Source organism: Arachis ipaensis, chromosome B3, assembly GCF_059453495.1.
Source record: "Arachis ipaensis isolate K30076 ecotype BB chromosome B3, ASM5945349v1, whole genome shotgun sequence".
In the NCBI taxonomy this organism is placed as follows: Eukaryota; Viridiplantae; Streptophyta; class Magnoliopsida; order Fabales; family Fabaceae; genus Arachis; species Arachis ipaensis.
Genome location: NC_142438.1, coordinates 54,684,953 through 54,710,532, shown reverse-complemented (window position 1 = coordinate 54,710,532; position 25,580 = coordinate 54,684,953). Strand labels below are relative to the sequence as shown.

General features: G+C 34.1%; 1 protein-coding gene and 1 non-coding gene across 2 annotated transcripts; both read right to left on the bottom strand.

Annotated features, from left to right (window-relative positions):
* Window positions 1–4,906: 4,906 nt before the first annotated feature.
* LOC148570685 (uncharacterized) lies at window positions 4,907–6,011 on the bottom strand. The gene is made up of 3 exons (XM_088507928.1): window positions 5,724–6,011; window positions 5,525–5,626; window positions 4,907–5,410 (listed from the first exon to the last, which is right to left on the bottom strand). Exons 1-3 carry the CDS (start codon window positions 6,009–6,011, stop codon window positions 4,907–4,909), a joined length of 894 nt encoding a protein of 297 aa, XP_088364054.1.
* Window positions 6,012–21,377: 15,366 nt separating this feature from the next.
* On the bottom strand, window positions 21,378–21,486 carry LOC148570684 (small nucleolar RNA R71). The gene has a single exon (XR_015907993.1). It is a non-coding gene; the product is annotated as a small nucleolar RNA R71 (small nucleolar RNA).
* Between the last annotated feature and the right edge of the window lie 4,094 nt (window positions 21,487–25,580).

Genomic DNA, 25,580 nt, shown 5'->3' with positions numbered 1-25,580 from the left:
TATTTTACTTTAAGTTATAATTTGGACTATGTGTGATTGATTAGAGACTTGGACAATGTTTAATTATATGTTTTGAATAATGTTTGTTTTGCTTTGGATAATGTTGGTTTCATTATTTTTTTTTTTAAAAATTAGTTGAGACTATGTTTATTAGATATTTAGAATTATTAAAATTTTAGTATTTGTGAATTTAGAAAGGTTTGAATTACTTTGTCGGTCCCTATAGTTTTATTGAATTTTCAATTAGGTCCCTATTTTTTTTCTTTTTGATTGACTCCCTATGTCATATCAGATTTTGTAATTAAGTCCCTGCCGTGACAAAAATGCTAGAACTAACGGAATATTCTGTTAAACCAAACAAATATGTCTAATACTTGATTGAATATTTTGTATATTTTAACAGAATATTCTGTCAATTTCAACATTTTTGTCATGACAAATACTTAGTCACCAAATCTAATATGGTATAGGGACTCAATTGAAAAGAAAAAAAAAAGATATATGGACCTAATTAAAAATTTGGTGAAATTATAGGGACCAATAGGATAATTAAACCATTTAGAAATTATATTTGTTTTTATATCTTTAGAAATTATAAGTTTATTGAAATGTTTGTGAAATTTTATATGTTTAATATTTAATTGTTTAATAATAGAGAGAGAGAGAGAGAGAGAGAGAGAGAGAGAGAGAGAGAGAGAGAGAGAGAGAGAGAGAGAGAGAGAGAGAGAGAGATTTGGCGGGTTTAGCCCGCTAACCCATCAATCTACTGTTAGGTGGGGTGGGGACGGCTAGGCTGTCAATTGGCGAGCTTTTGGTGGGATGGGCCAGGCTAGACCATCTGTCACCCCTACCTTTTAGAAGTGTAAAATCTCTATTTTACCCCTTTGTCTTTAGATATTCATATTATCCTTCCGAGCATGTATCATTTCCTTCTTCCTCAAAAGATTAGTCCTCAAATCTCTATCCACATCAAAAAAAGAAATATTAGAAATATGAAAGTAGTTGAAATATTATACACATCTGATGGATCAATCTTGTAGGCATTATCATTGATTTTTTCTAGAACTTGAAATGGACCATCTCCTCTAGCATCAAGTTTAGACTTCCTTTGTTTGAGTAGAAAATATTTCCTTCCTCAAATGATTCTAAACCTAATCTCTTGATTCAAAGACTATATGCTTTCGACCCTTATTTACCCTTTCAATCATGGTATTGTTCTTCCTTTCAATCATATCACAAGCATTCTCATGTATTGCTTTAACTTTTTCAGCGTTGCTCTCTCCATCTAAATTAACAAGATCACTCAAAAGTAAAGGCGTTAAATCCAAAATAGTTAGAGTTAAAATCATATACAATTTCGAAAAGAGAATAACCAGTTGAGAGATGCATAAAATGATTATAAGCAAACTCAATAAATGACAAGCAGTCTTCCCAAGTCTTTAAATTCTTACCTACCACAATAAGGAATAATGTTTCTAATGTCTTATTAACCATCTCAGTTTGTCCATTAGTTTGTAAGTGACAAGTAGTAAAATATAAAAACTTAGTTCCTAACTTATCCCATAAGACCCTCCGAAAATGGCTAAAAAATTCAACATTATGGTCAAATACAATGGACCTAAAGACACCATGCAAACGAACAACTTCTTTAAAGAATAAATCAGCAATGTGTGTGGCAGCATCAGTTTTATAACATGAAATAAAATGTGTCATTTTGCTAAACCTATACACAACAATAAAGATATTATCTTTACCTTTCTTAGTTCTAGATAATCCAAGCATAAAATTCATAGAAATATCAATAAAAGAATGAGTAGGAATAAGTAAAGGAATATGCAACCTATGTGGTAAGAATTTAAATTAGCTTGCATATATGCAACAAATCTAGAACAAATTTTTTTAACATTTCTATATATATGGGACCAATAAAAATACTCAGTAAAAACATCTAAATTCTTTTGAACTGCAATGTTATCCATTAGACTATGTGATTCATTAATAAGCAATTTTTTAAAGTAGGCACACAAATCTTATGTTCTCTAAAAAGAAAATCATCATGCTTATAGAATTTATTATTTGCTCCATTTTCATATATAACATATAGAGAGACAAAATCAGAATTAGTTACATACAAATCATTTATACCCTCAAAATCTAACTACTTAGAAGTAAGGGTAGTGATTAAGGAACACCTCCTGAATAATGCGTCAGTAACCACATTCTCAATACCTTCCTTATCGACAATCACATATTAAAAAGATTCAAGAAATTCTACCTACTTTACATGTCTGTTATTAAACTTTTCTTGGATTTTTAAGTGCTTTAAAGATTTATTGTCAGTATGCACCACAAATTCTTAGGCAACAAGTAATATTTCCAAACTTTTAAAGCTCTCACCAAGGTATATAATTTTTTTTATCATAAGTTGAATACTTGAGACGAGCTCCATTCAACTTCTCACTGAAATAAATTACTGCTCATTTTTTTACATCAAAACAGCACCTATACTAATGCTAGAGGCATCACATTCTATTTTAAAAGTCTTAAAAAAATCTAGTAAAACAAGAATGGTTGCAAAATACAAGAAATTTTTCAAAGTGCTAAAAGCAATTTCTTATTCTTTTTTCTATTTAAAATGTACATTTTTCTTGATGATTTTGGTTAAAGGTACAATAATAATGAAAAAATCTTTCACAAACTTACAAAAACCAACCGCACCATGAAAACTTTTAACATAAAAAAACTCTTAGGTGTGGGACATTTTTTAATTGCCTTCATCTTTTCTTTATCTTCCTCAATTCTCTTAGAACTTATCAAGAAAACCGCTCTACTCAAATAAAATGAGCATTTCTTTAGGTTATCATACAACTTTTTCTTTCTAAGTACCTCTAAAATAACTCTAACATGAAAAACATGATTATCAAGATATTTATTATAAATAATTATATAATCAAAATAAACAACTACAAATTTTTTCAAAAACTCTCTCAAAACATGATTCATTAATCACGTGAAAGTACTAGGTGCATTATAGTTAATCCAAATAGTATAATTAACTACTCATACAATTCATATTTAGTTTTGAAAGCTATTTTTTACTCATCACCAAGTTTCATTCTTTTTTTTTCTTTTATGATAACCACTCTTTAAAGCTATCTTAGTAAAAATACTAGATATATGCAATTCATCAAACATATCATCAAATCTAGAAATAGGATACCAATACTTTACTGTAATCTTATTTACAATTCTGCAGTAAACATACATCATCCATGATTCATCCTTTTTGGGCACTAAAAGTACTGAAACAGCACGAGAACTCATACTTTTTCTCACAAAGCCTTTAGCCAAGAGCTCATCTTCTTGTATTTGTAACTCCTTTATTTTTTTGGGGTTGTTTCTATAAGCTGGTCAATTGGGAATGCTCACTCCAGGAATAAGGTCAATTTTGCGTTTAATGTCTCTTAATGGAGGTAAACGTGATAGCATCTCATCTAAAAAAACATCTCTAAAATCATACAAAAGTGAATTAAAGACACTAGGTAGTTTATGGTAAGTTTCAATTTTAAATAGTAATGACTCTCTAAATCTCACTAACACCAATGTTCTTTTACCTAAACTAACACTTTTCATATCACTCTATTTTGCACAAAAATCAAGATTTTGAAAATCGAATCAATTATTGAACCACTCTAATTGTTGATTTAATTATTTAAAGGTTCGACTGGTTCAATTGTAGTTTAACCAAAATAACTGAATTATAATAAAAGATATATAAAACTATAAATTAATACACATAAATATAAATATAATCTAATATAAACTTTTAAAAATACACAAATTAAAAATACAATACTAACCAAGTCTTCACATCTCACTCTCTCACTCAAACTACATAATTGAATCACTCCCCCTTCTCCAACCCTAGCTATTGCCATCGTCGGTCCGTCGATCCATTGCCACCATCCGTCCCTCAAGCTCAGCCACCATCCGCCGGTGTAGCCACTCACTACTAGAAATAGGGTTTTTTCGGACGAATTTTGAGACGAAATTGAAATAAATTTCGAACAAATTACAGACAAATTTTTTTTCAAACAAATTTGGGACGAATTTTTTTTGTCCCAAAAAGCCTTGTTGCTAATTTAAATTTTGTCCGAAATTTCGTCCGAAATTTTTTTCAGACGATTTTGTGACAGGAATAGCCATTTATCTGCTAGATTTCTAATTATTATGATGTATTTTAGACGAATTTCAGACAGATTAGCCAACATAAAAACAACGTATTTCAGACAAATTTCAAACATAAAAATATTAATTTTTAGACAAATTTCAAACAAAAATATACTTTATTTCAGACAAATTTCTAACGAATTTAGTCAAATATAACAAATTTTTTTCGAACAAATTTTAGACAAATTAAATATTTCTTTTCAATTAAATTTCAGACAAATTTAATTTAAAAGAATTTACGTATTTGAAACAAATTTCATACAAAATAAAAAATTATTTTCGCACAATTTTTCTACAAATTTAATATAATATTTCAAATAATTTTCATACAAAATAATTTGCTATTTAATAGATAAATATTTTAGAAAATAAATTGTATTCGATTTGCTTTTTATATTAAGACCATCATAATCATTTTTTTCATATTACATCATCCAAATTCTAAACACATAATAAAATCATGAAAAAGTTAATTACCATAAAAGAGTTAAAAAATTATTTATTATTAAAATACTTTTGTCCATAAATATAATCAAACTAAAATAAGAAATAAATACTTAAACTAAAACAAAGAAAGCCTTTAAAAATGTCAAATATCATGAATAAAATAAAATGTACTAACTAATTCACCTAAAAATTCCTTAATCTAAATCAGAAAAAATATATACTTCAAATATCAATCACTCATGTTATCATCACTAGAGCCTGTCCCGAGCTCATCTTCCGCAGGATCAGACAAGGTTGAAGGAAGTGGGAGATTCAACTTTTTATACAAAGCATGAATTGTCTTTTCAGTAGAACCAATTCTTTTCTGTTGAACTTTTAGTTGACGTCCTTGATCTTTTAACTTGTGCTCAGCATCTTTCAACTTAACCTTTTGCTCTTCATTGATAATTTCTTGCTCCTTTGCCTTTTCTTTCCACATGTGAAGTTCTTGCTCAATATTTAGATTGTCTTTGGATGTCTCTGAACAATTTCTGGAATCCAACTTTGAAGAGAGATCTAAACCAAAAGAACCTAAACCAAAAGCAGCTTTCTTTTTTCCCCTTGTCACAACTTCGTTCCAAACAGTATAATCATATGGTATATCTAGGCCTTCCTTAGATGCCTCAACATCTCGCTCATTATCCAAGGATAAAGCTACTTGAGAAAGTTCTGTCTTTCGCTTTTTGAATTCACCCTACAAAATCAATTCATGTTAATCGCAACTAAATATGTCATGAACAAATACTAACATATAGTGAAAATTAGCATTTAAAAAAAATAAAAAGAAGAACAAATTAGCATCACATACAATGATTTTCTCAGATCTTTCATCAATCCAACTTTTGTCTTTTTTGGTGTGGCATTTAGTATAAACCTCTTCTAGAGAAGGTTTTACTCCCGTAGCTTTCTCCTATAATATAACAGTTTTAATCGATAGGAAAGAAAAAAGAATAAGAAAACATTGCACATAATAAGAACAAGACTAAAAAAAACTATTTTTATCTTACCATTCTGCGTGCATGTTCACCCATAGATATGGAACCACCAGTATGCATGGAACTTCCAGCATTTGATGCTCGATTCACAGTATTTGCTGCTGACCAGTTCTTAAATTTCGAATCTGTAGCAAAATAATGTAATAGTTGACGCCAAAGGGGTTCAGGAATATATTTTGGTACATGGTTAGGGTCTTTTGAATAATTGCTTCTCTCCTGATTCATCAACGATCTTAATCGAGCACTCCCTTTAATCTCAAAAATTTGACGAATTCTTGCATTGTGTTGAGGTTCCCACATACAATTTTTCTATAAAATAAAACAAACATATACATTGAATTACCCACTATGTATAATATCAAAATAACAAAAAAAAATGATAATAAATACTTACCTTAAATTCAGTAAACCACAAGTCTCACATTTGCTCACTGGCATGTCCCCAGGAAGGGCAGAATTCTGAAAATTTGCTTTTAATGGCATTTGTTACATGACGAACAGCAGTACATGGATTAAACCTATAAGAAGTTCAAATAATGAGTAATTACACATGTATTCACAATAAAAACAATATAGAGAGAACGTTAAAACACAAAAGTGGTTGTTGTACTTACTCATTGCCAAAAGGCACTATTTTCAAGAGCCCTTCTTGAGTGACAGGTTCACCTTCTTGAGTAAGATATTCATCTTGATGATTTTCATCCGATGAGTGAGCATGATGTAAATTTCGTTCATTATTAGGAGCATTATCAAATGATTGAGGTTGGATAGGTGAACAGTATGGTGATTCAGTTGGTGATGGTGATGGTGATGGTGTATGATCGGCATGGAAAGATAGTAAATTTCTCTTGAAGTTTTGTGGTGGCTGCGAAGAAGAGGGTGGTAATGCTGAAGGCTTTTTAGATACATGTGAAGGAACTGGAGCTCATAATTTTGTAGGTTTAGGGTGTGAAAGCTTAGTTTTGTGTGCACTAATCACCTCCTTATTAACAGATTTTTGTACTTTAATTGACAAGTGTTTTTTATTTTTTTTAGAACCTGACATCTAAAACAACAAAAGATTTATAAGATTAGTAAGACATTGCATTTAAATTTCAGTAACATGTACATCATCGAAAGAATTAAAAAAATAACAATGTAAAATAATACTTAGCTGCCAAAATAATCAATGAGGATGTAAAATAAAGTGCTACTATGTTTTAGTACTAAACTACTAATATATATGTACACATGAGCATTTTAAGAAGTTCATAGCAAGGATAATACTATATTTGTGAAAGGAGCAGATTGTGTGAAAGGTGGAAACAGAAAATACTAGAAATTAATTGATCACTATTCATGTTACTACTTAGGGTGTGTTTGGCAAACCCGTTTGAGAGGATAAAAGTGCGTTGAAGTTCTTTGAACGCTGCTTTTTATGTTTGGCAATCTTTCTCCTCTAAATGCAGAAGTGATTTTGCAGCTTAAAAGCGCGTTTACTGGAAGCAAAAAATTGTTGCTTCTGCGTTCACTTCAACATGAGTTCACCTTAGATGATCATTATTGGTTTTTTCCAAAAGAATTTTCATATTTGTTTCAAGTGATTTCAAATATTTTAAATTTTTTTCAATTTTTAGTTTTTTTCAATAAATTAAATAAAAAATAAATCATAAATAATAATAAAAACATAATTAGTAAAAAATTAGAATACAAAACAATAAACAAAATAAGATTACTGAGAGTACTCATAAAAGGTACTAAAATATATTATTTTATATAATAAATATTAATTTTTATTAAAAAAATTATAACAAACTAAAATAGAATTTTATAAATAATATTATATAAAAAAATATACTAAAAGAAGTATAAAAAAATTAAATATACTAAAAAATAATATTATAATTTAATATTATATTTTTTTAGTAATTAACTAATTATCTATCTAAAAGTGATTTTAACTAATATGATCCAAACAATTTCATTCTATCAAAATCAATTTTAGTATAGAATTGCCAAACATAAATCATACTGGCACAAACTCACTTCTATCTAAAACTTGATGGTACAAAATCACTTCCATTCAAACTCAAGTTTGATCAACTCTAATCCAAACACACACTTAGTAATATCATTCTAACTCAATAATTTTCTCCTAGTTTTTCATTACCAATTCTAACAAGGCAGCAACATGATTCATTTACAAGCACTCAATTCAACCAAAACAATAATCGCAACACAGACATACTCAAAGTAAATCCAACCATTAAACTATAATCACAATAATGCCAACAACAATTATAATTCATAGTAAAAAACCAAAGTCAATTACATCAAATAATCACATAATAAAACGCTAGGTGTTTTTGCAATAAAATTCCAGTCATAAATACCTTTTTACTCATTTCTTTATTAGAATGCATGATTATGCCGTAGTCTTCACTAAAATATGTGTGCGTGTAGCTTGTTACTGACTCCTGCTTTCCTAAAAAGAAGCCATACAAAGGATACAATCAAAAGGTTATATATGATAAAAGCCATTTTAACAAAAGCTAGATTTATTATATTCTTTGATAGACACAAATCTATGGCTTTTGCGAAAAACATTAGTGTTGTAGTGGTATTTTCCTTACTATTGGTAATAGCAATGGCCCAAAGCTGCAAGGTTAGAGCACCGTACCTCCCCGGGTGAGTAATGAAACACATACTAAAGCCGATGCATTGAAGCACACTTTTTTTTATTTTTAATATTAATCGTTTTAGATGTTTGTTATTCTTATACCTTTTTTTAAAACTTAATTTTAGATGTTAAGAAAAATAAAGAGAAACTAATCAGATGGTATTATAATATATTTTTGGTATAACCTATTAATTTGAGTCCTATTAACCTTTTAACATACTGGTTGTTACATGATTTTATCCAGCCAGTGTTGTCACACCATATGTTATAAGTATGAAAACCAATGCTTAGTTTCCTTCTCTCATCAAGGGTGAGGAGTTATCCAAGAATCTGTCCGGTGTTATTGGCAAAAGTTGTCCTGTAGATAGTGCAAGACTAGAAGGTGTACCATTACAACGAAAATCAGCAAAAGCCAACAGGAGTAATAATAGTTCATGTTCAAAGAAGCCACGAATATCACAATTAGAAGATTTTACTAGCCCTAGTGGGATTGAGGAGTCAAAGGATAGGTCTGATAAAGATCCTATAGTTACCCATCTTCATAAAATTAATGTTTTCTTGTATTTATTTACTATGCATCCTACATATACACATTGTGATTGGTCAAAGTGTTTATAGCATTAACAAGGAGGCATTAATTAACCTACCTATAATTGTCTTGTTGACTGTTTGAATCTTGAATTTTGAAATCAGTATTGTTTTGCTTATGTTCGCCACTCAAAGGCATTTTATAAATGTTCTTTTCTTTCCACTTAGTGAACTGTATAGAGTCATCTATCTCAGTTCTGTTTTCAATTGCATTTCTTATCTCTAAGGCAACATGTTATGCAAACATATCAAAACTACAGCCCTACCAATACAATTTTATATGTTCAACGAAAATATCTAATGTTTTATATCTAACATAAAGCTTCCCTTAACAATCAAATTAACAATGAAGAAAGGAAATTATCAATGAACAAAGCTGAGAAAGAAATACTACTCACAAAAATTAGAACCTTGCAGAAGACGCACAAAAAGAAGAAGAGGCACGAACAATCAAGCGAAGGGGTGGTGTCTGAGGCTGGCAGGGGCGCAGGTTCTGAGACCGGCGGAGGCAAACACATGCAGGAGGCGGAGCGGTTGTTCGCAAGTGAAGGCTGGTACGTGGGAGTGTGATTGATGATGGTGGAGGTGGTTTGAGGTGCGAGATTGGAGGTTGGAGTGGTGGATGTCTGAGACCAGAGACAGGAGGCAGAGCACGAGTGACAACACACAGACAGAGGCAGAGCACGCAGAAGGAGCGCAAAGCACGAGCGACAACCACAGTCCGGAGGCAGAGCACGCAGAAGGAGGGAGAAGGAGATGAAGAACTAACAAGGAAACAGTGAAACCAAAAGAAAGTTCTGAAACAAGGTTTGATTTTTGACAAGATAACCTAAATAGCTATAATACGAGGGACTGGGAGAAGGCACTCAAAAACTAATCCCCTGAACTATAAGGCGGTTTTGATAAAATTTTTATTGTTGGCGCAAAGTGAAATTTAATAAGTGGCATTGAAATAACTATGTATAGCAAATTTTTTAAAATTAAAATTATATCTAATTTTTAATATCAAATTAAAAAAAATAAAATTACAACAAAAATATATTCAATAAGTTATAGAGTAGAATATTGATATCTAAAAGATAGGTATTTTAAAAAAATTATATCTAATAATAGTTTTAAAATATTTAAATTAAATTATGTTCTTAAATCTTTGTTATATAATAATCTGAAAAGATAAATATTTAATAAAATTAATATTTGAAATTAATTTTATTTTTTATATCAAGAAGATGCCACAAATCAATCTAACAATCATATCTCAAATGATATTGACACTATTATTGATTTATTGGATACCAATAGTACAAGATATGATGATGATGATGATGATGATGATGATGTTGATGATGAGACACTTGGAGATGAGGACGAGGACGAGGACGAGAATGAAGATGAGGATGAGGATGAAGATGAAGACGAGGACGAGAACAATGAGGACGAAGATCAAACTGAATAGTATGATAAAGTGCACTATAAAATGTATTCATTTGTATTTTTTTTTTAATTTTCAATATACCTTAATCTTATATGTAAAAGTATATGATTTTTTTATTTTACGTGATTTTTTTATTATTATTTATTATTTGTAATATTTTTTTAGAAGATTGGATATAATTTATTTTTAAAATTTTATATATGTGATTCTTTTAGATACACTTTTTCTTAAATTTGTTACAAAATTAAATTTTAAATTATTATAACGTAAATAATTAAAAAAATAAATTAAAAAATAATAGACTAATTTAAAATATAAATAATATTTTTATACTAAATGTTAAAATTTTTCAACAAATATTTGAAATTCGTTTAAAAACTGATGCACTTTTAAATAGAATTTACAAATAATATTATTTTCGTCCCAAATTTGTGGGAAAAAATTTAGCTACTTCGAAATGTTAGCTATAGTAAAAGCATTTAAGACTAATTATAGACAAATTTGGGATAAAATTAACATTTTTCAAAATTCGTCCCAAATTCGTCTGAAGTTATAGCGCATATTCAGATGGAATATGGACGAATTATAGTTTTTGTCCAAAATGTGTTGCTAATCTGTATGAAAATTTTGGCGCCATCCAGAAAAAATTTGGCGCCAAAATTTGGGACAAAATTTAGACAAATTTAGGACAGAATATATTATTCCAATGTCTCCACCAAAAATTGTTCAACATTTGTCTCAAATTTGTCCGAAATGAAAAAGTCATTCAGACGGAATAAATTTTGTTTGAAATTTTTGTCCGAAAAAGCCCTTTTTCTAGTAGTGACTGTCCCAAGTCTCCATCCCATGCTCTCTTCTTCTGCGAGCTCTCAGCCCTTCTGTCTTCTTCATCTAATCGTCGTTGTCTGCATCTTCTCATCGTTGTCTGGTCGGCGTCGTCCTTCAATCAACGGTCTGTCGGCATCGTCTTCGAAGGTCAGTAGCTTGGTCGCTTGTTCCTCACTTGTTCTTCATTTTTTTATTTGTACTTTTTTATTCTTTGTGGTTCAAAGCTTGTGGTTGTGTTTTTAATTTTTGGTGAACAATTACTTATTGATTAGCGTTGGTTTTGCTATGCTACTGTTTTGTGTATCACTGTATTGTAATTTTATTATTTTAATTTACTGATTATTGATTATTGATTATTGAATGTGTTGTGAATTGTGATTATTGATTAGCTTTGGTTCTATCATGTTGCTATTTTATGTATTGTGATTTTATTATTTTAATTTACTAATTATTGATTATTGAATGTCTTGTGATTATTGATTAGTGATTTGTTGTTGACTTGTTGCATTATTTTTTGCTATTTTGTGATTTTATTGTACTTAGATTGTGACTGTGTTGATGATTTATTGATTTCAGTTATGGATAACAATATCAACCAAGAAGTATTTGCTAATAATAATACTTCAGTGGCTAATAATTTGGCTTCTAATCCTTCCATTTGGAATGATGTGGCTAATCTTAATGCTTCTAATTCTAATGATAGTCAGTCACAAGCTTCTTCAAATATACGGAAAAAAATAGATCCGGCTTGAAAATATGTTTCTTTACAAGTAGTGAATGGAAAGCTACAATATTAATGCTTATTTTGTCTACAAAGTTTTGGAGGAGGCAGAATTCACAGAATGAAGAAACACTTGGCATCAAAGATAACTGGAGATCTTAAAAAATATCCTAAAGTTCTGTATGATATAGAAAATAGATGAAAAACTTATTGAAAGAAATTCAAAACAACAAAAGAAAAAGAAAAGTGAGCTTTAGTGAAGAGGGTGTTGATGAGATAGAGGATGCAATTGATAAAGTAATAGCGCAAAAAGAACAACATATTTCGAGTCAACTACCATCTAATAAGAAAGTGGTTGAAGGTGATCCAAAAAAGAAAGCCAGAGTCATTCCTCCTATAATTAGGTTTTAGAGTGTTTATTTATAATTTATTTATTATTTCTTATAAAACGGTTGTTTTGATTGGACCATAATTGAATCGATTAGATTAGTAAACTAGTGAACCAGTTACTAGAGTGGTTCGATGACCAGTCTGGTTTTCAAAAATGTGGTCACAACCTTCGCCATCTAGCACCACCTTCGTTGTGCAGCGTCATTCCAAAACTGAGATCGTCACGCTATGCAATTCTAAAACCGTACATTACTACATTCCTGTGCCGTTCGGATCCACCATGTTGTCGCACCGTTCCAGATCGGACCTGTCATTGCCGCCTTCCTCCTCCTCCTTCTACTCCGCTTTTCTTCTCTTCTTATTTCATTTTTCTCTTCCTTTTCACTGTATTTTCTGTATTATTTGAGACTGAGTTATGTTCTTTTTCTTGGGGGAATTTTTTTATGGACAGTGTTGAGGATGATTATGAGAATTACACAGATTTGGCCTAATTTTGAAAAATCCGGCGATTTTTTGTTTGGTATGATCCACTGGTTTCTGTTTGGTTTTTATAAAATTCGCCTAATAACAAGAGTCTCTACATTAACAACATAGTCAATTATATCTTCATCATCCATAGCATCTTCTAAATGTGGCAAGTCTTCACACTCATATGAGTATTCATCTACTGATTTTAAGAACACATCATTCTCTTTTATGACCATTGTCCTTTTATTTGTGCAATCTAAAGCATAATGGCCTAATCTACATTTAAAGCATGTAATGTCTCTATGCCTTGAAGAATAATTAGATGTTGAATTAGATGAGCTGTTTGTAAGAATCGAAAATTTAATTTACTGCTTAATTAAGATAAAATAAAATAATAATATAATTGTTCATAATAGGTTAGAAATAGTAAAATATTAGATTAAAAAATTTAACGGAGAAAATAGAATTTAGTATAAAAATCTAATTTACCGCGAAAGAGCACGTACCGGCTTAAATTGGTCCGGCATTGTGAGCGAGAAGAATTAATTAATGAGTGAATAAATTTAAGAAGTTGAATTTTATATTTAGAGAAGTTAAAACTATTTAGGATAGAAAACTGGACTCCTATTTTAAAGGTTTTGGCCCGAGATTGAGCCAAAACGAACCAAAACTCAACCAAGCCCAACATATATAAACCTTATAATGAGACATTTAGCCTTATTTCACCACCAAAGAAAGAAAAGGGGCACTGAGATAGTGAAGGAGAGAAGAGAAAGGTTTACTATTCATTACCTTCTTCTATCAACCATAGTTTTTCTTTTTGGAGCTCCGATTGGCGTGCCGTTTTTGGCCATGCAAAACTCTCATCAAGCTCTTCGATTCTAACTAAACAAAGTGGTATGAAACTTTGTATTTCTTGCCCAGTTCTTCCCTTTATACATTTTCTTGATTTTGGGTTTAGTTATTGAGAAAATTTTGTGATTTTGGTTGTTTAGGTGTTATCTAGCATTGGGTTATTGTTGGGTTTTGCCCCAATCATCGATGAATAAGGTAAGAAAACTCTGAACCCTTGTAGTTTATTAAATTTGTGAACTCTAGTATTGATTGTGATAATTTGTATGAACTAGCTTGAAATTCATGTTGGTTTGGAGTTGAATTGGCAATTTGAGCTTTTGGTGGCTGAGCTTTGTTGATTTGGTTTGGAGGCTTGGATGCTTTTAAGGAAGAGGTTTTGTGGTATTTTGTGCTTGGAGGGAATCGGCCAAGATATGGTTTTGGTTTTCGCTAGATAATATGTAATATTGTGTGAAACTTAGGCTAGTAGCCCTAATATAAGTGTGAATTGTGTGTATGATTTATTATTGTTGAAGATTGGAAATGGGTTATGGTTGAGCATGGATACGAGTTATATGAATAAATTATGTTGTGAAGCTATGAAATAATGATAATTATAGATTTTGATGATGATTGATGATAAATTCTGATTTTGATTATGATTGATGTGTGGAAATGTGAAAATTGTTGGTAATGAAGGATAAGGGTGATTTGTGTGAGATGCAAGGTAAATTAGATTTGGATGGTTGGAAAATGATTAAAAAGTATTTGATAATATGTAGAAGTATATAGTATTGATATTGGTATGGTAAAATTGTGTTTTGGTTAGAGAGTTTTGGAACTAGAAGATTTTGGCAAATTTAGTACAAACATTTAAACCAAATTTCACCGGCCATAACTTCGTTCCCAGATTCTCAAATTTTGTGAAACTTAATTTGAATGAAAATTGGGTCCGTGTAGTTTATGCCATTCGAAGAATAGAAGAAAAATAATTTTTAACAAAAAAGTTGTACGCGTTTGAAATTTGGTGTAAAAATCTAAATTCTACAGCAAAACAGCTTTTAGGAAAAATTTGCATTTGTGCGCATGGAGATGTCATGCATATGCGAGTTTATCGCTCTATCCAATATTCTCGTGTACGTAAAAATGATAATTTTGAACACTCGTGTATGCGGCAGGTGGCACGCATGCGTGAGCAAACGTTGCTGTCCTTTATACTCGTGCATGCGACATTGTCGTTTTTAACATCATGCATACGCGAAGGATGGCATGCGTACGCATCACCACCCTATTTTGTAAAAGTTATATTTTTGTGTTTTTAAACATTCCTCTAGCCTTTTAAACCTCCGTAATGCTTATTTAAGATCCCCTAGCTAGTGTTTAGGCTTTGGAACGAGTGAGAATGCTTTGGGAGAATTAAAAAAGGGTATTTTCTGTTATGAGTTTAGAGACGGTGACTTAGGTTCGTAACGTACTGTGGATGGAATAATTAGAGTGGATTGGTGGAGTGGCATGTTGATGGTAAAGTGAGAATATGAAAGCTAATGACAATTTGTGAAAGATTGAGGTTGGTGAGCCTATTGAATATGAAGGGTGATAGCTTATATGAGTAGCAGATTATGATGCATTGTTGTTGATAAGTTGTGATGTACCTGGCAAGGACGGTGGTTAATCCCACTTGTCGAGGTTGTGGCTTTGAGGCATGATAAGGGTAACAATGATATTGAGAGATGATGATGGTCGATGATGATTACTACTAAGAATGAAGAAAAGTGAAATTGGTGATGAATTTAAGTGAAATAGGGAATTTAGTTTAGAATGTGGGATTGAATTGTGTTTGGCAAAGACGGTAGTATTATCACACTTACAGTTTGACTTGTGGTTAAAACCCGAGTAAGGATGGTGGTGAAATCCCGCTTGTTTGTAGTTCCCTCTCTGTGAGTGTAATATGTCGGGCACTATATCCTAAGAGTGTGGCAGATACTATATCCCAAGAGAGTCGAAGTAAAACAGAGAGACGATATCTGGGTTAGCTATCAGATGTTTTGGGTTCTGGAAACGTAACCGACACGTGAGCTCATGGCCAATAGGGCAGGAATTCATCATATGCATTCTTATGTGATTGTTTGGATTGTTTATTTGCTTTTTGCCTAATTGTATAACATGCCTAAATGCTACTTGTGTTATCTGTTGTACATGTAACCTACTTGTCTGTTATTTGCTTGCATTTACTTGTGTTTTCTAATGGAATTGAGGAAGCTTGGTAGGCAGTGGCGATGGAGTTACATGTAGGATAGGTTGGCATAAGCTGTGGGACAGCGGTGATTGTTAGAGTAGAGATCCCTTAAGTTAGGTAACCTTTTATGGGTTTTAAGACGTTATAAGTTGAAATATTATGCTTGTAAAGTTCTAGGATTGCCTTTGGCTTTCCGGAACCTTATATCTTATCTATTGGGCATTGTTACTATACTGAAAACCCCGGTTCTCATACCATATATTGTTGTTGTTTTTCAAATGTAAGTTGCAACCTACCTCAGTAAGTTGGCAGATGGTGACAGAGTGGAGGATGGCTGGAGTTTTATCTTTTGTGTATTTTGTTATAGTAGCTCTCACCTTTTGATTACTATACTTTGATACCTTAGAGGTTTAAACTTTTTGAGACAAGATGTATATATTTTTATCAAAAACTCTATTGTATCTTGTTTAACTAGTCGGCCTAAACTCTGCGGGCTGCGGCTAGTTCCCTTTTGGTTATTGTACATATATATACCTTGTTTATCTTATATAAATTGCCTTGTATATCTTGGAGCCTTGTGCAAGGTTTTATATATTTCGTTCTTTTCATGCCAACGTGCTTTAGCTATTGTGTGTGAACGCTTCGCGTTTTGTACTCCTGAGTTCTTCTTTGATCTTCTATTTCTTTCATTAGGCTTCTAGTCTTAATACTCCTTGATTATATATTATGTTATGATCTTTTAGACTTGTCGTGATGCTTTTTATCGCCTTTGTTTTATAGCTATAGGGTAAAGCTAAGCGTGATAGGGTATTACATTATGGTATCAGAGCGGTTCGTTCTCGTGAGCCTGAGGGGTGGACCGATTATACTTCATTGCATACTCTGGGTTGTTTTCCTTCCATGTTATTTAGGATATCTGCTTGATATGCATAGCATGCTTGTTTGTGAGTACCTTTTTGGGATAATTGAAGCACCAAGCTTGAGGTATTGAGGCTAATCACCTTGATATCAATTATTTGGTGTGGATAGGACCCCAAATGGCAACTTGTGGACAAGGTCGGTCACATACTCAAAGAGAGGGTGAGGATAATTTGCCAGCTTATAACCACACTGAATTTATAACGGCGATGACTGACCTAGCTAACTCAATGCAAGCGAGTGCTACTGCAAAGACTCAAGCTATGGAAAGGATAGGACAACCAGCTGTAAATGACAAAGGAACTGGGAATAATTTGGGAGATGGAGTCCCGATGACGTTAGTTGCTTTTCTGAAAGTTAACCTACCAAATTTTAAGAGATCAACAAATCCTACTGAAGTAGACAATTGGTTCCAAGCTATGGACCGTATGTTAAAAACTCAGCATGTTCCGGATAATCAATTCATGGAGTTTGCGGCAAGGAGTTTGCAGCATACCAACCGGAGGGAGAAGCTCAACATTTATGGCAAGGAGAGTGTTGATTGCTACAGCAATAGAATGTGGATATTTCGTGGACGTTGTTTCAAACTGCTTTCTACAAGAAGTATTTTCCAAAGTCAGTGAGGGGGCCAGGCAGTTGTAGCTCATGCAGTTAAAGCAAGGGATTCATGTCTGTAGCTGAATACACCAGCAAGCTCGAGGAGCTCTGTAGGTTTTCAAGGGTGTGTCAGGGTACCCCTGAGTCCTATGAAAGCTAAAAATGCATTAAGTACCAAGGAGAGCTCAAGGAGAACATCATGATTGCTGTGGCTCCGTTGGAGATTAGAAGGTTCTCTGAGCTAGTGAACAAGAGTAGGATTGTAGAAGAGTGCTCAAGGGAGGCCTTAATGACAAAGGATGGTCGTCAGAAATTCTACGAGAAGGACCATGACAGGGATTTCGCATTGAGGGGTCAAGGCTTCAAGAGGAGTAGCTGTGCACCACAATACCCACATGGCCAAAATGATTATCGAGAGGAAGACCACTACCAAGGAAATGATAAGGGAAAATAGGTGTGGACTGATGAACAGATATTTTATATGCTTTTTGGCATCATTTTCATATAGTTTTTAGTATGTTTTGTTTAAGTTTTATTAAGTTTTCATAGGTCTTAGTGCAAAATTCACATTTTTGGATTCTACTTTGAGTTTTGGTATTTTTATGCAATTTCAGGTATTTTCTGGCAGAAATTGAGGAGATGGAGCAAAAGTCTGATTCAGAGACAGAGAAAGTGTTGCAGATGCTGTTAGGATCTGACCTTCTTGCACTCGAAAGAGCTTTCCTGGAGCTACAGAAGTCCAAATGAAGCATTCTCAACGGCTATGGAAAGCTAACATCCAGAGCTTTCTAGTAATATATAATAGTTGATACTTTGCTTCAGAATTGAAGGCCCAAAACTGGCATTCAATGCCAAATTCCTACCCTGTTCTGGCGTCCAACGCCCAAGGGAGAAGAGACCAGCATCCAACGCCCATAAAAGACCCCCTAGCCAGTGTTCAATGCCCTAGAGGCCTCCTAGCATGTGGATCTCAATCAATCTTAGCTCAAACACTCACCAAGTGGGCCCCAGAAGTGGATTTTAGCACTAAAAGACTGTCTTACCCTTCTTATGTAATTCTTAGTCATTAGCTTAATATTTATTTGAGAACTTTTACATATTTTAGGAGATCTTGGAGACCTTTTGACACTTTACATGTTTGTCATTGTATTTTCTATCAATATGAGTTTCAAAACCTCCTAGGTTGAGGGGAGGAGCTTTGCTGAGTTTTATGGATTAATAAAGTACTATTGTTCTATTTCAATTCGTGTCTGATTCTCTATTCTAAGATGTATCTTCGTTCTTCATCCTTATGAATGCGTTGAACTGGCATAAGGTTATCTTATTCTACATGGGTTCAGAGTGAGTCTTTCATCGGACAATGATGAACCACTAGCTTGATTATACATCTCTTAGATGGCTAATCCATGACTTCGTTGGAGACTTCTCGAGACACCAGTTCAGCCGAGGTATGGGGAGATTAGAGTCTTTGTGGTAGAGGCTAGAACCAAAGGCGCAGCATTCTCTGATCCAGAAGATTCGACCTTGTTTGTGGCGTTTTGAGTAAGATCACTAAGCAGAATGGACTACAGGAGCTTAACCCTCAATCAGACTGGATCCGCACTAACCCTGGGGTTCAGATCTGGAGGAGTATTGGCAACCTCTCAAGAAAGGCGTTGATCACATACAGCCTGCCATAGAAGAAATCACTCACAGTTGAAGAAGATAATAAGACCAGATTGATCCAGAAGAACAAAGCATCTCTAAGCCTTAACCATCTTCTTATCATTACTTTTACCATCAACTAAGTAACGTTTTATTTATTTTCTTTTTATGCACTTTTTAACAAACAAACAACTTTTCTATCCGCTTGACTAAGATCTACAAGATAACCATAACTTGCTTCAAATCACAATCCTCGTGGGATCGACCCTAACTCACTCAGGTATTACTTGGACTATCCAGTGCACTTGCTGGTTCAGTTGTGCGAAGTGTAATTCCGCGCACCAAGTTTGTGGCGCCGTTATCGGGGATTGTTCGAGTTTTGACAACTAACGGATTATCTTGTTGCTTAGATTAGGTATTGTCTTTAATTTTGTTAGAGTCTTTTATTTTCTTACTTTTTTTCGAAAAAATAAAAAAATAAAAAAATTTTCAAAAACCTTTTCTTTTCTTTAATCTTTGCTTTTGTTTGAGTCTTTTTCAAATTTCTTGAGTATTTTTCCAAAAATTTTCAAAAAAAAAGTGTCTTTTGTTTGAGTCTTGTGTCAATCTTTAAGTTTGGTGTCCTTTGCATGTTCTTGTTTTCTTTGAAATTCCTTAAGTTTTGTTCTTGGTGTTCATCTTGATCTTCAAAGTGTTCTTGTTTTTCTTTTTATTTTGATCTTAAAATTTTTTAGTTTGGTGCCTCTTTGTGTTTTTCTTTGCAATTTTCGAATTCTAGGTGTCTTAGATCTAAAAATTTTAAGTTTTGTGTCATTTAGTTGTTTTTCTCTTTCTTCATTAAATTCAAAAATCAAAACAATAAAATATCTTTTCTTATCTTTAACTACAATTTTCGAAATTATTGCTATTTGATTTAAAAAATTTTAAATTAAGTGTTTTCTTGTTAGTCAAGTCAAGATTTAATTTTTAAAAATCATATCTCTTTCAAAATACTATCTTATCTTTCTATCTTTCTTTAAAATTCAAAAAATCTTATCTTGTCTTATTTCAAATTCAAATTTTAAAAATTCAATTTCAAAATTCAAATTTTAAAATTTCGAATTTCAAATTTCAAAATCTTATCTCTTTCAAATCTTTTTCAAATCTTTTCAAATTCCTATCTTATCTTTTCTAATTTCAATTTTCAAAATCAAATCTTTTTCAAATCTTTTTAACTTCTATCTTATCTTTTCAAATTTTAAATTTTAAATTCAAATATTTTCTAATATTCTATCTTATCTTGTTTTCAAATCTTTCTTAATTAGTTAGTTGTTTTCTCTTTCTTCTTTTTCAAAACTTCCTAACTAATTCTTCTCTCTCCTATTTTCAAAAATTCTCATCTACTTCTCTCTCTTCTATTTTCGAAATTCATCATTTAATTTTCAAATTTTTTTAATTAAGTAGATTCTATTTTCTAATTTAATTAATAAATAAAATAAAAATAAAAATATTTTAATTCTATTCTCTCTTTTATTATTAATTAGTTACATGCTTTATCTTATTCTCTTTCTATTTTATTTTTTCTCTTCTTTTTCAAAATCTCTTAACTACTTTCTCTCTCTTTTTTTCGAAAACTTCTTCTCTTTTGCCTTCTCTATTTTTGAAAATATCTCACTTTCTTTCTCTATTAATTCTCGAAATTACCTTTATTAAAGGATATATTCTTTTCTTCTCTTCTTGATCTATCTCCTTCTAACAAAGGACCTTTATACTCTGGCATAGAGAATCTTTTTCTTCTTCTCTTCTTGTATTCTTTCTTCTTGTTTATGACCAAGAACAGAGACAAAGAACTTCTCTTTGATTCTGATCCTGAACCTGAGAAAACTCTAAAGAGGCGTTTTCGACAAGCTAAAGTACAACACTCCGGAAGAAACCTCTCAAAAAATTTTGAACAAGAAGCTGACAACATGGCAGCCAAGCCTAATCATGAAGGAGAGGCAAGAAAGGTTCTTGGTGCTTTCACCATGCCTACCTCTGATTTTTATGGCAGCAGTATCTCTATACTTGCCATTGGAGCTAACAACTTTGAGCTTAAGCCTCAGTTAGTCTCTCTTCTGCAACAGAATTTCAAGTTCCATGAACTTCCACTGAAAGATCCACATCAATTCCTGTCGAAATTCTTGCAAATCTGTGACACTGTCAAGACCAATGGAGTGGATTCTGAGGTCTACAGACTTATGCTCTTTCCCTTTGCTGTTAGAGACAGAGCTAAGATATGGTTGGATTCTCAACCTAAAGAGAGCCTAGGATCTTGAGAGAAATTGATCAATGCTTTCTTGGCCAAATTCTTTCCTCCTCAAAAGATGAGCAAAATCAGAGTGGATGTTCAAACCTTCAGACAAAAAGAAGGTGAATCCTTCTATGAAGCTTGGGAAAGATACAAGCAACTAATCAGGAGGTGTCCTCCTGACATGCTCTCAAAATGGTCTATCCTAGGTATCTTCTATGATGGTCTGTCTGAGATGTCCAAAATATCATTAGACAGTGCTGCAGGTGGATCACTCTACTTGAAAAAAACGCCTGAAGAGGCAAGAGAACTCATTGAGATGGTTGTAAACAACCAATTCATGTACACCTCTGAGAGAAATTCTATTAACAGTGGGGACCCTCAGAAGAAAGGAATTATTGAAGTTGACACTCTGAATGCCATATTGGCTCAGAACAAGATCTTGACCCAGTAGGTAAATATGATATCTCAACATTTTACTGGAATGCAAGCTGCAACTGACAGCACTCAAGAAGCTTCCTCTGAAATAGAAGCTTATGATCCTGATCAACCCACCATGGAGGAGGTGAATTACATGGTAGAACCCTATGAAAATACCCACAATCCCTCATGGAGAAATCATCCTAACCTTTCATGGAAGGATCAACAAAAGCCTCAGCAAGGCTTCAACAACAATCAAGGTGGGAAGAACCAAAACAGGTTCAACAACAGACCACCATTCCCATATTCTCAAGGGAATATGGAGATCCCTAAGCAGAGCCTTTCTAACTTAGTCACTATAGTCTCCAACCTCTCTAAGACCACTCACAGTTTCATAACTGAAACAATGTCCTCCATCAGAAATTTGGAGGTACAAGTTGGTCAACTGAGCAAGAGAATCCCTGAGACTCCTTCTAACACTCTTCCTAGTAACACTAAAGTAAACCCAAGAGAAGAGTGCAAGGCCATCACCATAGAGGATGAGGCCGAATCTGGAGAAACTAATATGGCATTGAATGCCACTGAGGAAGACCTCACTGGGCGTTCAACGCCCAAGCTGGCACATAAGCTGGCATTGAACGCCAGTCAGGAATACCTCACTGGGCATTCAACACCCAAACAGGCATCAAAGCTGGCGTTGAACGCCAATGAGGAAGCTCTCACTGGGCGTTCAACGCCCAAACAGGCAGGGAATCTGTCGTTGAACGCCAGCCAGGGAGCACTGGCTGGGCGTTCAACGCCCAACTTGACAAAGAAATTGGCGTTGAATGCCAGTGAAGGGATGCCCAAAGAACCACCAGAACTGGCGTTGAACGCCAGTAATGGCAAACCTACTGAGTGTTCAGCATCTACTGCAGAAATTTTTATCCAAGAATTAAAGGAATCCAAGGCTCATATAGACACCATAGAGGTACCCTTACATGCACTCCTGTAATGCATGAGTTCTGATGACTACTCATCCTCGGATGAGGATGAGGACACTAGGGAAAAGCAAGTTACTCGGTACCTAGGAGCTCTCATGAAGATGAATGCCAAGATGTTTGGTACAAAACCTTTGGAGGAAGAACCTCCAGTGCTTACCAAAGAACTTAATGCCTTGGTTCAGTAGAAGCTACCTCAGAAGCTTCCGGATCCCGGACGCTTCCTAATCCCTTGCACCATAGGCACCATGACCTTTGAGAAGGCTCTGTGTGACCTAGGGTCAAGCATAAACCTCATGGCACTCTCTATAATGGAGAAGTTGGGAATATTTGAGGTACAAGCTACAAACATCTCACTAGAGATGGCAGACAAGTCAATGAAGAAAGCATATGGCTTAGTAGAGTGTGTCTTGGTGAAGGTTGAAAACCTTTACATCCCTGTAACTCTATTATCTTAGATACTGGGGAAGATGAGGATGAATCCATCATCCTTGGAAGACCTTTTCTAGCCACTGCCAATGCTATCATTGATGTAGCTAAGGGAGAACTGATTTTACAACTTGGGGAGGATCACATCTTGTTCAAGATGCCTCACCCCAACTCTCCCTCTGAAAATACAGAGATAAATGTGCAACACTTAGTGTTCCAATCATCTCTTTTAGTGCAGAGCTTTACTAAGCCACCAAACATCAATTCTAAGTTTGGTGTTGGGCAGCCATCAACAAGCACTGAAGACAAAGGTACTAAGAAGAAAGTACCTAAAGGCTAGAGGGACAAGAAAGTCCACACTGAAGGCCTCGTACCTGGCATGAGAGTTGTCTTCACTAAGAAGCCAATCATACCACATACAGTGAGTCGTGTCCTGTCTCTAGAGCATGTGGAGCTCATCCATAAGAAGATAGGTAGAAAGTTCACTGTAAGGGGCAAAATTCTGAGCCCATTTCATTCTCTGTAAGGAGCTAACCATCAAGCTAATGACGTTAAAGAAGCGCTTGTTGGGAAGCAACCCAACCATAGTTATTATTTATGTTTTTTCTTTGAATTTATTTTCTTTAAATTATTTCTTCAGGTTCATGATCATGTGCAGCAGTCAGAACAGAGACAGAAAGGTTCAACAATGAAAATAGAACACTCTGGATGGAGTGTTTTGCTGGCGTTGAATGCCAGCCAGGGAGCACTGGTTGGGAGTTCAACGCCCAAAATGACAAACTTTCTGGTGTTGAATGCCAGCCAGGGAGCATTGGCTGGGCGTTCAACACCCAAATTGGCAGTCTTGCTGGTGTTGAATGCCAGATATGGGCATAGCCTGGGCATTCAACACCCCAAATAGCAGCAAAGCTGGCATTGAACGCCAGCCAAGAGCATAGTGCTGGGTGTTCAACGTCCATGCAGAAGATAGGGAATCTGAATTCTCTAGCCTCTCAAGATCAATGGGTCCCACAACATCTTTACCTACCCCACTTCTTCCCTCTTGCTTTCACACTTTCCCATACACTCTTCCCTATAAACCCTAGTCCAATCACATCCATATCACTTTTCCAAAACCATCATAAATTCCACCAACCGCCACCCACTTCAAAATTAAATTCCCTTCCATTTAACCCACCCATGACCGAACTCTAACCTAGCCCACTCCTATAAATACCCCCTTTTACTAACCCTTCATACGCACACTTCATACACTCTAAAGCCCCCTTTGGCCGAATCGCTTTCTCCCTCCATCTCCTTCTATTTTCTTCTTCTTCTACTCCATTCTTCTCTTTTATTCATTTTTGCTCGAGGACGAGCAAAGATTTTAAGTTTGGTGTGGGAAAAGTGTTTCTTTTTTGCTTTCCATTACCACTTATGGCACCCAAGGTTGGAGAACCCTCTAAAAAGAGGAACGGAAAGGCCATAGCCGCCACCTCTGAATCTTGAAAGATGGAGAGATTCATCACTAAAGCCCACCATGACCACTTCTATGAAGTAGTGGCAGAGAAGAAGGTGATCCTTGAGGTCCCTTTTAGGCTTAAGAAGAATGAGTATCCAAAAATCCGAAGAGAGATCCGAAGAAGAGATTGGAAAGTCCTAACCAATCCCATCCAAGAGGTTGGGATCTTAATGGTGCAAGAGTTTTATACAAATGCATGGGTCACGAAAAACCATGACATTAGTGTGAACCCAAATCCCAAGAATCGGAGCACCATGGTCCGAGGAAGAATCTTGGACTTTAGTTCGAAAAGTGTGAGGTTGGCGTTCAACTTGACTTTGATGCAAGGAGACCCATATCCTTATACTAGAAGAGTCAACTTTGATCAAAGATTGGATCAAATGCTCTCAAACATCTGTGTTGAAGGAGCACAGTAGAAAAGGGATTCCCAAGGCAAGCCCATTCAACTAAGAAGGCTTGACCTCAAGCACGTAGCTAGAGGATGGTTGGAATTCATCCAACGCTCCATCATTCCTACTAGCAATCGGTCAGAAGTGACCATTGATAGAGCCATCATAATTTATTGCATCATAATTGGATGTAAGGTGGAAGTACATGAGGTGATCCCTCAAGAACTATACAAGATAGCTGAGAAGTCTTCCACCCAAGCAAGGTTGGTATTCCCTCATCTCATTTGTCACCTATGCAATTCAGCTGGAATTGTCATAAAAGGAGACATCTTCATTGAGGAGGACAAGTCCGTCACTAAGAAGAGGATGGAGCAAACTAGAGAGCATGCACGTGAGCCTGTGCAACCGCCTCAGCAAGAAATCCCTGAGATACCTCAAGGGGTGCAATTTCCTCCTCAAGGCTATTGAAACCAATTGCATAATTCTCTTGGAGAATTGAACATTAATATGGAGCATTTGAGGATGGAGCATCAAGAGCATTCCACCATCCTCAATGAAATATGAGA